The sequence below is a fragment of the Manihot esculenta genome, chromosome 3 (assembly GCF_001659605.2).
Source record: "Manihot esculenta cultivar AM560-2 chromosome 3, M.esculenta_v8, whole genome shotgun sequence".
Classification (NCBI taxonomy): domain Eukaryota; kingdom Viridiplantae; phylum Streptophyta; class Magnoliopsida; order Malpighiales; family Euphorbiaceae; genus Manihot; species Manihot esculenta.
The window spans coordinates 10,497,579-10,512,992 of NC_035163.2; the positions used below are offsets into that span (position 1 = coordinate 10,497,579).

A 15,414-nucleotide genomic window follows, 5' to 3' on the forward strand; every position below is an offset into this window, starting at 1 on the left:
AACAGTGAGATAAATAGAAACAATGATAAGTATTAATAAAATTAACAATAAATAGTAAAACATAAAAGATAGGTAAAGAAAAATTTATTTATGACCTGAGAATTGAATTATTACAATCATTTTGTAAGCACTTTGAAAACTAAGTCTAAATAATGACGATGAAATAATTAGGACAGGTGAAAAAAAAAAGGAATTAATTTTCTTGATAAGCAGAATGCCACAAGGAAATTAATACATATTTTGGACGCCACACCAAGGATAATGACAAGTCACAATTTCGCCACACTTTAATAAAGTGATAATAAACAAAGCTTGCAAAAGCAATATGATCTATTAAACTCCACTATTGAAAATCATAAGCTTGATGGACTATTTATAGCCTTGCATAAATACTACTTAGATGAGTAATCCTATTAGCATATGGAATTGAACTCCTATTAAAAATAACAGTCAAACCCTACCAACACAAGTATAACTAACTTGTCCTAACACTATGATGGCCAAATCTTGCATGATTTTGGACCTAGAAGTGAAGCCCAATCCAAATACGAAAAATCTAAAATTGAATAGTATGAAATATGGGCCAAAAGTGGGTTACACAGCCTTGGGCGATGAGGCCCATACAATTTCCTCCTAGGTCATTGCCTACTCTCCCTAAGTTCATTCCATAATGCCACATGGGCTAACGTACCAAAACATGGAGTAGACCGTGGAAACAAGAACAACTCGAGTTAGGCTGCCTTTTGCAATTTGATGTGTTCCGTTGAAGCTATGCCCATGAATATTCTTCCTCATACATTTCCTATTCCTCCAAACATGATATTTATCTTGATTGCCTTGAATCTCTTCTAGACATTGAGATTTATTTCAATTTGGAAGCCTTCTCCAAATTCCATTGCCTATATATTAGAATATTACTACTGCTCATTCGCACTCCAAATTGTTGTAAACAATGTTAACTACAACAATGTTAACTTATTTACTGATTCTAGATATATGATTTGATTTGATTTGATTAGGATCCTTAATTATCTCTGTAATTATTATTTACTTCCTGTTTAGATATAATTTTTTGTGTATAAATAGTCATGTAGACCAATTGTAAAGATTAAGAGTGAAATACAAGAATACTCTAAATGTTCAAAAAAATTTTCATGGTATCAGAGCATTTTCCTGATTTTATGGCTCAAATTCAATTTTTCCTCTTTAAGGTTTCAAAACCCTAGATCTAGCTTTTTGGTACTAACCCATTTAGGAGCCTTTTCTCCTCTCACCGCTGGCATAAGGAGAATCGCTCGCCAGTCGGTCGCCAGTCGATCGCCCAGCTCCGACGCCAGAAAAACCTGTGCGTGAGGCTCACGCGCCTCCCTTTCCCAGTGCGTGACCCATCGCTTCCCGGCGCGTGACCCATCGCTTGACGCTGATTCGCCACTCCGATCACTCCGGCGATGATTCTGACCATCTTTCCGACCTTCCCGTGCTGCTACCCAGTCTTTTGGTGAATCGATTGGGCTCTCTTGTGTGTACAACCTTGGATACCTCCTATTCTGTCACAGTTCATAAACCTTTACCATGGAAGGTAAAAGGGTCTCGATGGCAGAAGGTAAAAGAGTCTCGATTCCTAACTTTGATTACTCATCCTTCAGTGCCACATCTAACTTTGTAAAGTCAGGTAATGCTTCATCTCTTAATAATATTCCATGGATTATCAATTCTGGTGTGAATAGACACACGACAGTCTCTTCTAAAGGCTTTCTCAATTATTTTCCTTCTCTAACCAAAGATAGTATCAGAATTGCTGATGGCTCTTTTACTCCCATATCTGGAACAGGTTCTGTTATTTGCACATCTAACATTAAATTATCATCTGTCTTCCATGTTTCCCACTTTCCTGTCAACCTTTTGACTGTCAGTGCTATCACCAATGCCCTTAACTGTAAAATTGAATTCTTTCCTGATCATTGTGTTAGTCAGAATCTTCGCACAGGGAAGAGGACTGGCAATGGTAGGCTGCATGCTGGCTTATACATGTTGGAGGGTGATCTAGGTTTATTCAATATCTCAAGCCTATTTTTGAGAAAATAAGGATGTCAATTAAGAAATAATACAGTTGCAAAGGCAGTTAGGGCATCCATCATTTTTTGTCTTAGAAAAACTTTATCCTAATTTGTTTCCTAGAACTCAGTTTGGTTCTCTATTTTGTGATGCTTGTGAATATGCTAAACACACTAGGACATCCTTCCTTTGATTCATAAAAGTCAAATTCCTTTTGCGACTATTCATTCTGATGTTTGGGGGCCTACTCAAACTGTCTCCTTATCTGGTAATCGATGGTTTGTTACCTTTATTGATTGTTGCACTCGAATGACTTGGGTCTATTTAATTAAAGCTAAAAGTGATGTCCTAAAAGTGATGTCTTTTCTTGTTTTCAATCCTTTCATAAGATGGTTTGTACTCAATTGAGAACTGACAATGGAAGAGAATACATGGATAGTAGATTTTCTGCTTATTGGGAAAGTAATGGGATAATACACCAGACTAGTTGTCCTTAAAATAGTTCTCAAAATGACGTTCCTGAGAGGAAAAATATGCATCTATTGGAGGTAGCTCGATCTCTTATGTTCACCATGAATCTACCCAAAGCATATTAGGGAGATATAATCTTTGTATCTGCTTATCTTATCAATAAAATGTCCCTCAAGGCCCTTGACCTTATGAGTCCTTTAGCGATTCTACAAGGTAAGAATTCGTAGGTTGTTCCACCAAAAGTATTTGGGTGTGTTTGCTTCGTCCATACTAGGACGGCAGGGAAATTGGATCCCAACGCCCTTAAATGTGTGTTTGTTGGGTATTCTCCAACACTGAAAGGATACAAGTGTTATCACCCTCCCTCTAGGAAATACTTAATCAGTATGGATGTTACCTTCCGAGAAACTGAACCCTACTTTAGTACCACCCACTCACCTCTTCAGGAGGAGAATAATGAGCAAGAAGAGGTGATCCCGAAATCTGTGATTTTGAATGATATGGTTCAACTAGAGAGTTTCAGTTCTAGTAGACAGGGAGAGATGTCCAATCAGGAAGAGAGAATTGGTCGTTTGGAGAAGCCAAATTTGAGAAGGTATTCGAGGAGAGACAAGGCAGAAGAAGCCATTCTGCAGTCTACTCAAAGTCAAAAATCTTCTTCTGGTGAGTTACCCACAACTCTTGAATGCTCCAATGACTTAGATAAATCTATTGCACAAACCTATTGCACAAAGAAAAGGGATTAGATATTGTACTAAACATCCTATTTCTAACTTTGTTTCTTATAAATCCTTGTCTCCTTCCTATAGAGCCTTTGCCTTTTCTATTTCCTCCGTGTCTAGTCTACAGGATTGGAAAGAAACTCTTGTAGATCCTAAATGGAAGGGAGCAATGATTGAAAAGATGAAAGCATTGGCTAAAAATGAGACCTGGGAGCTTGACATTCTCCCACTTGGAAAGAAACTCGTTGGCTGTAAGTGAGTGTTCAGAGTGAAACACAAAGCTGATGGCACAATTGAACGGTTTAATGCCAGATTGGTTGCCAAAGAATTCACCCAAACCTATGGAGTGGATTATCAAGAGACATTTACCCCAGTTGCAAAAATGAACTCAATCAGAGTCCTATTATCTTGCGCAGCCAACTTGGACTGGAACTTGCAACATTTTGATGTGAAGAATGCTTTCCTCCATGGAGATTTAGAGGAAAAAGTGTTCATGAAAATTTCTCCTGGGTTCGCTGATAAGAAGACACAAGGAAAGGTGTGCAGATTAAAAAAGACTTTACATGGACTAAAACAATCTCTCAGAGCTTGGTTTGACAAGTTCACAAGAGCCACGATCTCCTTTGGTTACCATAGAGCAATGCTAATCACACTCTGTTTATCAAACATCACAAGAGTAAGATCACCCTTCTTATTGTGTATGTTGATGATATAGTAGTGACAGGTGATGACAAAGAGGAAATGGCTCAACTAAAAATGTTGTTGGCTCAAGAAGTTGAAATCAAAGATTTAGAAAATCTGCAATATTTCCTAGGTATTGAGGTAGCTAGATCAGAAAAATGAATCTTCATCTCCCAAAAGAAAGTACATTTTGGATCTTTTGGAAGAAATTGATATGTTGGGGCATAAACCAGCAGAATCTCCCATTGAAAGTAATCATAAGCTGGAAGCAGGAACTGGTGAGTCTGCGGATATTGAAAGATATCAGAGATTGGTAGGAAGGTTGATTTATCTCTCACACACTTGACCAGATATAGCCTATGCTGTTAGCTCAGTCAGCCAATTCATACATAACCTTCGCGAGACTCATATGCAAGTTGTACTTCGCATCTTGAGATACCTAAAGTCTGAGCCAGGGAAAGGGCTTCTTTACTCAAACATGGTCACCGCCGAGTTGAAGCTTTTACAAATGCAGATTGGGCAGAATCTCTTGATGACAGAAGATCCACCTCTTGCTACTACACAGTTGTGGAAGGAAACTTTGTCATCTGGAGGAGTAAAAAACAAAATATTGTTGCTCGATCAAATGCTGAAGCAGAATACCGTTATAAGTTATAGAAAGTAAATATGTTAATATAGGAAGTAAATATTGATAGATGGGTCAGTTGCTTAATCTTAGGGATTGTTTAATCATAGGCTTGATTTTCCTTCCTGTTTAGATACCGTCTCTCGTGTATAAATAGGTTGTAATCTCTATTGTGAAATAACAAAATATTATATTTCTACATGGTATCAGAGCCTTTCTCGTAGAGATTTAATTTTTTCTCTCTCGTCAAGTTTTAAATTTTTTTGGAGACTTAGGGTTCTGTTCATTTGGATTACCCATAAAGGGTAACATTTGGATCTCACCGTCGTTAGAGTCGCCACACCGTCCCCTTGTCAGATCTGAGGTTTGTTTGCCGTTCAGGTGTTGAGTGAAAGTGTTTTAGGTACTATTCATATATTGGGTACTGTTCATCGGCACTGTTCATCGGCACTGTTTACGTGGTACTGTTCATCGGTACTGTTCACGCCGAGTATTGTTTTCTGATTCTGTGTTTCTTTTGTTGCTATCGTTTTAGGTTGGTTGTCCTTATGGCTGAAGTTAAAACCACCACCGTAACTAGTGTGATTCCTATAATGACTAAAATCACGAAACACAAATTGAATGGATCTTCCGATAAGGGAATTTTGATATCTGAAGATGAATATGCACAATTCATCCAATACCAGGCATCTCTAAAATCCTCTAATTCCTCCTCTATCACTGCAATTGCTGAGTCAAGTAACTCTACTGCATGTCTTGTGTCTTCATCCTCCAAATGGGTTATTGATTCTGGTGCTACCGATCATATGTTAGGTAATTCTACCCTTTTGTCCAATCTTGAGTCTCATACATTGCCTTCTTATGTTACTCTTGCTGATGACACTAAATCTTCTGTCATGGGTTCTGGTCATGTCAACTTAACCCCTTCTCTTTCTGTATCCTCTGTGTTATATCGCCCTAAGTTCGCATTTAATTTGCTTTCCGTGAGTAAACTAACTCGTGCATTGAATTGTTGTGTCTCATTCTTTCCTGATCACTGAGTTTTTCAGGATCTTTTGAGGAAGCAAATTATTGGTAGAGGGAGTGAGTCAGAGGGTCTTTACGTCTTGGATCAGCAGCTACCTCGATCTCCTCGATCTCTGGTATACTCCACGCGTTTAGCACCTTTTGATGTTCATTGTCGTTTGGGGCATCCTTCTCCCTTGGCTTTGAAGAAGTTATATCCACAGTTTCATTCTTTATCTATTATAGATTGTGAGTCTTGTCAATTTGCCAAACATCATCATTTACCTACACTGTCTCGAGTCAATAAACGGGCTTCGTCCCCCTTTGAGTTAGTCCATTCAGATGTTTGGGGTCCTTGTCCTGTTGTGTCTAAGTCTGGCTTTAAGTATTTTGTTACTTTTATTGATGATTTCTCTTGTACTACTTGGTTATTTTTAATGAAGAGTCGTTCAGAATTATTTTCTATTTTTTGTGCATTTTATGCTGAAATCCAAACCCAATTCAATACTTCCATCCGTATATTGCAAAGTGATAATGCTAAAGAGTATCTCTCTGGGAAATTTCAATCTTATTTGTTACAAAAAGGGATTCTTCATCAGTCCTCTTGTATTGCCACTCCTTCACAAAATGGAGTTGCTGAAAGAAAAAATCGACATCTTCTTGAAGTAGCTAGAGCCCTATTATTCCAAATGAAGGTACCTAAATGTTTTTGGGCTGATACTGTATCCACTGCTTGTTTTTTGATCAATCGCCTGCCTTCCTCCATCCTTCATGGTGATATCCCTTATAATATTTTGTTTCCCACTAAATCTTTGTTTCCTATTAAGCCACGTATCTTTGATTGTATTTGTTTTGTTCGTGATGTTCGTCCACAGGTTACTAAATTGGATCCCAAATCACTCAAATGTGTCTTCCTTGGCTACTCTCGACGTCAGAAAGGGTATCGTTGTTTTTCTCCTGATCTGAATCGGTATCTTGTGTCTGCGGATGTAACATTCTTTGAGTCCACTCCGTTTTTTCCAGCCATCATTTGTTTATAACACCCAGGAGGAGAAAGATGACCTCTTGTTATACACTATTCACTCTCTGTCTCCTCAGACTACTCCTACACCTTTCACTCATGTCGCCCTCCCATCTTTCATGTGTATTCCAGACGCTTAGAGGACTCTGACTCCGTTCCGCTACCCGCTTCTTCGTCGACCAATCCTGGTCCAACTGATCCTTCACTGTCTAATTTGGATTTGCCCATTGCTCTTCGCAAAGGTAAACGTACTTGCACTTATCCTATACACTTATCCTATTTCATCTTGTGTCTCTTATGATCAATTATCCTCTTCTCGTTGTTTTGTCACTGCTTTAGAATCTATTTCAATTCTCAAAACTGTTATTAAGGCTTTGTCCCATCCTGGTTGGCATGCTGCAATGGAAGAGGAAATGATGGCCCTTGACACAAATGGTACTTGGGAATTGATGTCCTTGCCCCCAGGAAAGCGGGCTATTGGATGCAAATGGGTGTTTGCAGTGAAAGTAAACCCTGATGGATCTATTGCTCGCCTCAAGGCCCGTTTAATGGCCAAAGGTTATGCACAAACTTATGGAGTTGACTATTCTGATACATTCTCCCCAGTTGCCAAGCTCGCATCTGTCCGATTGTTTATTTCCTTGGCGGCTACTCATGATTGGCCTTTGAATCTATTCCAATATACCAGTTTCCTCTAAAAGATCCACAATATACTTTCTTTGGAGGATAAAGATCTCTTTTTCTAATTTGGCCACCTCAATACCTAGAAAATATTAAAGCTTTCTTAGATATTTGATTTCAAATTATTGAGTCAACAACTAAAAAGGTAGAGCAATTTCATCTTTATCATCATCTGTCACAGCTATATCATCCACATACATAATAAGGGTGATATCACCCTTGCGATGTTTAACAAACAAAGTATAGTAAGCATTGCTCTGTTGGTAATCAAAAGACATCATAGCTTGCTAAACCTGTCAAACCAAGGTCTGAGAGATTGTTTAAGCCCATAAAATGCCTTTTTTAATCTGCACACCTTTCTTGCGTCTTTTCATCAGCAAATCCAGGAGGCATCTCTATGAACACATCTTTCTCTAAGTTTCCATGGTGGAATGCGTTCTTCATATCAAATGGTTGTAAATCCCAAAGTTGGCTGAATAAGATAATAGAACTTTGATTGATTCATTTTTGCAACTAGAGCAAATATCTCTTGATAATCTACTCTATAGGTTTGGGTGAAACATTTAGCAAGCAATCTAGCCTTAAACAATTCAATTGTACCATCAGCTTTGTGTTTCACCATGAATATCCATTTGCAACCAACTAAATTCTTCCAGATAAAAGAGAGACAAGCATGGTTTCAAATGTAACGGCCTTTATGTAACGGTATCAAGGGGGCCGTTATCCGTTAGGCTGTTACCCAACTGCCCCCCTTGAGTTGCGGCCGTTACGTAACGATAACGACCGTTATCAACAGTGATGTAATAGTAATGGCCGTTACTCTAATCCAAAATTCAGAATTCAGAGAATCTTGCCAAGTTTTTCTGCTGGAGCCAGCTATTCATTGACCATTTTTTTCCTTCTCCAGCATGCAGTACAACAATTCATTTCAAACTAAATTTTCTAACTTTCTCTTTATTTTCTCTCAAATATATCAAGCTTCCCTAAAGATTTATCTTAAATCTACCATTAACTACATTATTTCAAGCTAATTTCTTCTAAAAGGTGAGTTAATATTTCTGTATATTTACTTTCAGCTGCTGTATTTTTATTCTTTAATTTTTGTAGATCAAATCTGTAGTTTTGAGTTAAAAGTATACTTTGACCTATTAGTTTGTCCAATCTATAAAGATTGTATGGTTTCCATAGAACTCATACTACTTGATATATTTTCTAGTCCAGGCTCTCGGCTCCTTCCATCGAAAATGACTAGTTTGATTTTATGAAAGAACTTGGATGCATTTTCTACCTCATTAGATCCGGTGCTATTCAGTCTCGGATTCCTCGCCGTTGCTGCGACTATTTCCTTTTCCTCCCAGCGATGCTGATGAGTTTCCTCCTCCATTGCCACCTCCATTTACTTTATTTTTTCCAGGTCCTTGCATCGCCATGAAGGCTTGCATCTCCAAAATCAAATTCACAAAATCCTCAATTTTCTGATTCAATTCCTCCTTATTCTTCTTGCGCTCTCCTTCAATCTTCTGTGCCAATTACGCCTTATTTCTTCTGGAATCTTCTTGCAGAACCCTAAATTGATCCTCCAACTCTGATAGTCTTGCTGACTTTGAGTCCCTGCTGTGCAACAGTTGATCTCGTCATTCTTGCAACTCCTATTCAATCTCACAGTGCTCCCCGCTCTTAACAAGCTCTGATACCAAATTGTCACAATGGCTATACGATAGAACAGAATAGAGGGATGAGAAGAGAAATTAGGAATGGATGAGGAAAGAAATAGAGAAAGGGGAGAAGGGAGAAAATAGGATGAGAGAGTATGAGAGATTTTATTGATCATTCCTGTATATCTTCAACATACTTCTTTTCCTCTCTTATACTACTCACAGTAACAACTTCCCAACAACTTCTTGATTCTGTTACAACAACTAACCGTTTTGTTATTTCCCTCCAATTCTCACTAATTACTCTTCTTCCCTTTCTTATGATACGTAACCAAGCAATTGCTAGAAACCAACAAAGAAAGAAGGAAATCTGATTCAAGAAAGACAAAAGAAAGAAAGAAGGAGAAAACGAATCTGTCGAGAATGAGAGAAGGCAAGAGAGAAGAAAACATGGAAAAATTTCATGTAAGAGAAAGAAAAAAAAATCCAGAGAAAGAAAGGAGAAGAACAAAGGAAGGAGGGGAAGAAATATCCGGGAAGAAGGAAGAAAATTCAGAGAGGAGAAGGAGAAGAATAGAGAAATAATATTGGTAAGAACTTGGAATTTCGGAAAGCTTCCTCTTATACCAATTGTTAGCACAAGGCTAGGAATAGAAATGGAGATGAGAAAAGGAAGAAGAATTGGGATGAGAAGAGGATTCAGAAAGGAGATGAGGAAAGAATTAGAGAAGGGAGGTGAGAACAGAGAGGGAGATGAGAATATGGGAGAGATATTATTGATTATTCATGAATGCCATTTACAAGTGGAAGCTATCTCCTTTATTATGGAGTCTAGAAGTTTTCAATTACTGAATGCCATTTACAAGTGGGAGCTCTCTCCTTTATTATGGAGTCTAGAAGTTTTCAATTACCTTCCAATTAGCCTAATTCCTTTTTCACAATAGGGCAAGAATTTCACAGAAAGGTGACGAGATGGTTTCAATCTGACTATGGACTCTGATTGAACTCATAAAGACAACCAACTTTTCTTGAATATGCATAAGCTCGATCAATAATAGAGAGTTTTTTCTCTTTCTAATCTCTCCTTATAAGGAGGGCATTTGAGAACTACTTTTGTTAGTCTTTAATCACTAGTCTAGAGAGTACCAAGGAGAGGTTTGATTATTAAGGTCTCCACAAAAAGGGTTCTGAAAATATCCAATGGTGGACATTCGATAAAGTCAAACTGATGTATCCATAATAGGTGAAGGACAAAGGGTATATGAGTCTCTTCATTTTTTTAATTAATTTAAAATATTGTAAATTATTTTTTTACCTAGTAAACCGGTTATAGTAAGTCAAAAGTACTTTTATGTTAAATAAGTTAAAATTTAAGGAGTTTTATGTTACAAGTTGAATTTTAGGGAGAACGCTGTTATAATACCCTAAGTTCAAAGACGACTAGTGAAATTTAACTATGTTCTGTTCATGATCATACTCCTGACAAAGACAAACTCTAGCCTAAATTCATTAAACGTGTCTTTCTTGGATATTCTCGGCTTCGAAAAGATTACAAATGCTATAATCCTACTGTTAAACGATATTTTGTGTCTGCAGATGTCACCTTATTTTTCTTCTGACCAGTACACAAAACCTTTATTCCTATAGCCTTATCTATACCTACGACTTTTATTTCTCTTTTGCCTTAAGTGTGTCCACCCTCCACTCCTACACCACCTCTTTAGGTCTATTCACATCGCTCTCATCCCCATGCTCCCTCTGCTAACAACAATAATGTTTCTCTTCCTAATGCAGGTAATTCATCACATTCTAAAGACTCACATCTTGTTCCACCAAAATCAATAAGCCAATTGGAAGATGAAGACACAAGGCATGCAATGGATTCCAAAGAAGCCTGATACTAATAGCACTATGCACATTCATTAGTAGATATGAAAATTCCTTATCAGGAAATGAGGAAACTCAAGGAGCATTAACAGCCATATGCTCTATTTGTGAGCGCTGATTTTTATTTTGGAGTTTCAAACACATTTTCTTAGTGTGTCTAGGTTCCCTATAGTAGCAAATAATTCCAACAGACTCGAGAGCAGAAACTGTTTTGGCATGATGCTAATAATCCCTACCACCATTAGGACCTCTCCTATCCCCACCTTTGTCACCTTGCCTGGTATTATTCTTATGACTAATGAGAGGACTAGTGTGTGGAAGGACTTGAAAAGTTTCTATTTGTAACACCCTAATGAAAGTATCATGCAAAGATGAAATTTTAGAACTAGAAAAAATTTGAGATGTAACGGTCTCAAATTCAAGAGGTAGACTTGCAAGGGAACTCACTACCACTATTTGCTCTTATTGAGCCGGTTGAATTTACACATTTATACTAAATGGCATCAAAATATTAAGCTCTTCATAAACCCTTTTAAAATCCATAAAGTAAGCAGTGAGTATCCTATCTGTTTTTCATACTGATAAAATGCCTTACACACTTTATAAATGTGAGAAATATTCCCTTTATCCAAATAAATAAACTTAAATAATCCATCAATTCCTTAACAAATTCGCAATCATTAATGCGACTTAATTATGTCACTATAAATAGAATTTTGGATTTGTAGTTATAATCAAGCATCATCTCTCGTCCAAACTTGTCTTATATCATCAATTGGAGGATCCTTGATGAGATTATCATCTATTCCAATACTTCATAAATATATCCAAATTGGCTTGCTCCAATCTAAATAATTAGAGCCATTCAACTTGTGTTATCACATCAGCTACCACATTCTTACTTTTAGCCATTCTTCAGAAATACCCAAATGAGTAAACTCTTAATATATCACAAAGAAAAACCAAACACAAGTACATCAAGGAGAAAACACAAAACTAGAACCGTGAACAGTAACAGATTATACCGTGAACAGTAACAGTTTAGGACCTAAGACCAAATCACCTCCATAATTCACCCAAAACGTAACACGAACCACAAAAACGGAGAGAAGACATCAGGATGACATCGGCAGGAGCAATGGAGCAACGGCAGCCATAAGACGCGCCTCCATGCACCAAAGCATGCATAAGTGGCAGACACTAGATCCAGTGAGTGAGGGATGGCAGCCGGACTTTCAGGCATTGGACCTTCAATGTTCTTCCTAAGTGGGTGGTGAGATCCAAATGTCAACTTTTAAGGGTGTGATTTTCACAGTGACAGAAGGATCCCTAGGTCCCCAAAAGTAAAAAAAAAAAAAAAAGGTATTTTCTTCTCTACAAGGCCTTGATACCACGTAGAGGACATATTTATGATGTATTTCAAGTATAAAGAGTATTACATATTTATATACAAGAATTACAATAAAAAAGGAAAAAGAATTCCTAAAATCAAACCAAAGATTGGTCTAAAATCAAGTTTAATGAATAGACAATCTACTATATTTGCACATATGGTGTTTCCTATAACAGTGACGAAGGAACAATTGGAGGGAAGGAGGGCGGACATGCAGTACTATGCTCATCAACAATGGAACAAATGGTACCATTCATTTTGATAGGAGGAACCACGCAGGAGAGTAACTAAAAAGGGTAATAAGAAAATTTGAAACCACAAAGCCAAAAATATTGAAGTCTTGTTGATATCCTTGTGTCCTTCCACCATTGCAACCTTGACCTCTGAAGACGAAGAAGAGGTAGATCATCTAAGAAAAAGGGTTGGGGAAAGATCCAAAAAGGAAATAATGTAAAAGAGAGGTTGAGGAAGAGATAAGCTAAGCCTACTGGCAACATTCCTAAAGTTCTAGAATCATCTAAGAAGCCCAGGCCTTGTAGTCCCATAAAAGGCCATAGTACAGAGTACCAAGGAAAAGCCACCTCTAGCCCCTTGTTACCATCCTAGATAATGAAGCAAATCTATTTTAAGTTTTCATGTGCTAGTCATGTGCCAGCTCAATTGAGGATAAGCATAAGCACGATGTCAAATTGTTGCCAACTTGAAGAAAAAGAAGAAGACCTTGCATTTGAATCTAAACACACAAACTCTGGAAAAGCTAGAAAAAGGGGAAGGTCATCAAAAAATTGTAGTCATCTAAACTCCACCTTTTTCCTAGCCTTTTATTTTTAATTTGAAGCTCCATGAGACTTTTTATTTCAAATATTTTACTGCTGCCAACCACCGCTGGATCAATTTTCTAGTATTTCAATCTAAACTCCAAATTAAATTATTAAAATCCTTCACTTACAATTGATGAGAAAAATCAGCCGTGATAAATATTTACTTTTTGAACGTTGTTTAGCATATTTTATTGCTACTAACAAAAGTTACTCATATTTCACAATACTTTGAAGACAAAACTAGCCAAAAGAAATTATCATCTATTCTCAATAATAATGGCACTAATAGCTTGTTAGTTCAGTATAATGCATACCATAGGAATTTGTGAAAGAAGGCCATTACTTTTGTTTTAACCATCCTATCGATTGACCAAATTGTATTGTACTTTTATGCATCACCTTTTACAATTTTCAATTTGTTAAAAGGAAATTCAGCAAGGCCCAAGTCATTGTGTTGATTTAATTTAAAGGCAAACCTGTGAAACTGCAGAAAAGTGCTCCATAAGTCTGATAATTGAACACCCAGGGAATGGAAAATTTTAACCACAGTATCCTCTGATAAAGTGTAGGGCAACACATCACTTTGAAAATCTGCAATACTGCTCGACTTCTGTTACAAGAAAGAAAATAATGCATGAAAAATTTAAAGAAAAAAATATGAAATAGAACAAAGAATTATGTGCTATACAGAACAAACAAGGACCTCAAGAACATTCTTTGGCTTGCCTTGTCCTGAAACTTCACCATCTACAGTGCCGAGATTTGGTCGCAAGATGGAATCGAACATCTCCTCATTATTTGTTTTGGAAAAATCAGTTAAATCAATAGCTTGGTCAATGGCTTTGCTTAGTTTTTGTAGCTCTTCAAGCAATGTGTCACGGGCAACTGATAATGCTTTAACAAGCATGATCTGCTTCATGTCTACAGAAGCCACTTGACCTAATGACTTTATAAATCACAAACTAAAATTTCAGTACATAGAAGTATAGGTGATATGAAACAGATACCCAAAAATTACGATAAAAAGCTAAACAAAAATAAAATCACAAGAAAAATTTCTACACTAGAAGAATGCATGTTTACAGTGTGCTTGTTCAGTTGGTGAAAGCAATAGCCATTTTTTCAAGCCCAAACGGCAACAACGGAACCAACACATGTTTGATAACAGCTGTTAGGTTTAGTTGTTTAAGGGTTAAAACTAGCTTCTTTTCCATTAGCCAGTAATTGTTGAAGATATTTTTAACAACTGGATAAAATTACCCAGGCTAAAATTACTGAGCATGTCCTTGCATATTATTTCATTTAAATAGGTTACAGTTTCACGTTGTTTATAACTGGTGAGAGTAGTGTGCATTGTCAATATATATATATATATATATATATATATATATATAGTGTACGCTTGAATCAATAAACCATATTAACATTCTTATGCAAGGAGAAACTGAATATAAATAGAACATTAATATTGACTTTATTAGTTTAGGATATTTTAATTTTATAATTTTAATTTATTTAATATGAAAAGTAAAGAAATACCAAATAGCATACTAAATTGCCTCTCTCTAGATTGAGAGAAGTCTTCCTCATTTTTTTCTCAGGGGAGGTTTCCTCATTTTTTTCTTAGGGGAGGTCCGGTCGCCCAACAGTCGACCTTCCCCTAGCCCCGTTTTGTTTCTTTGCATAGTTTTGGTTTCTTAGTTGGGTTTCGTCTCCCTCGGAGAGTTCAAGTCCCTCCTAGTGGATGCAGGTTCTCTTGTGTTTGTTGTTGAGATATCATTCCTTACTTGAAACCTGTAATTTTGTATCACAAATTAGAGTCCTAGAAATTAGCCTACAAATCGTAATTCTGTAATTTATACTTTCCATTTTGATTCGTAATATTTGTATAAATCTTCAATCAAACTTGAGGGAAATAATCAAGCTTTTACATTGCAAATCCCTCTCCTTCTCTCCCTTTTCACATGGTATCAGATTCGGACCTAAAAATGTCTGATTTTTTATCCTTTCTATTCTTCTGGTCCTATTTCCATGGAGCAGCAGCACTGTTGTTCATTGTTGACCAGTTGCCAGAAGGAGGTGGATTACACTCCTCCCAGAAGGACGTGAAGCCACACACATGACTGGATGGAGGTTGCAACGCTGGGAATAGACCAGAAAAAGGATGGGCTTCCTCCTGGAGTGGGTGGTGACAACCAACTCCCTTTGCTAAAGTCACCTAGAAGCTTGACCTAGAAAAATGCTAAATTCCTAATGTCTGATCTGTAAACCTTAAGCCAATTGATGATGGCAAGGCTCTGATACCATGAAGAATTTTGGGAGAGAATTTTGAATTCTATTTCTATTAATTTTACAAAGCCAAATACATCCCTACTTAAATAAGAGTAATAAGCCAAA

At 37.0% G+C, this 15,414-nt stretch overlaps 1 protein-coding gene across 4 annotated transcripts in view; it reads right to left on the minus strand.

The window, feature by feature from the left end:
• LOC110610261 (protein FAM135B) overlaps positions 1 to 15,414 on the minus strand; it is a 47,925-nt gene that overhangs the window by 12,896 nt on the left and 19,615 nt on the right. For all 4 annotated transcript variants that reach the window (XM_043955197.1, XM_043955196.1, XM_043955194.1 and 1 more), the window contains 2 exons: positions 13,721 to 13,963; positions 13,494 to 13,627 (listed from right to left, as the gene is read on the minus strand). In XM_043955197.1, coding sequence (XP_043811132.1) covers positions 13,494 to 13,627; positions 13,721 to 13,963 — 377 coding nt within the window. The remainder of the gene's footprint in view (positions 1 to 13,493; positions 13,628 to 13,720; positions 13,964 to 15,414) is intronic.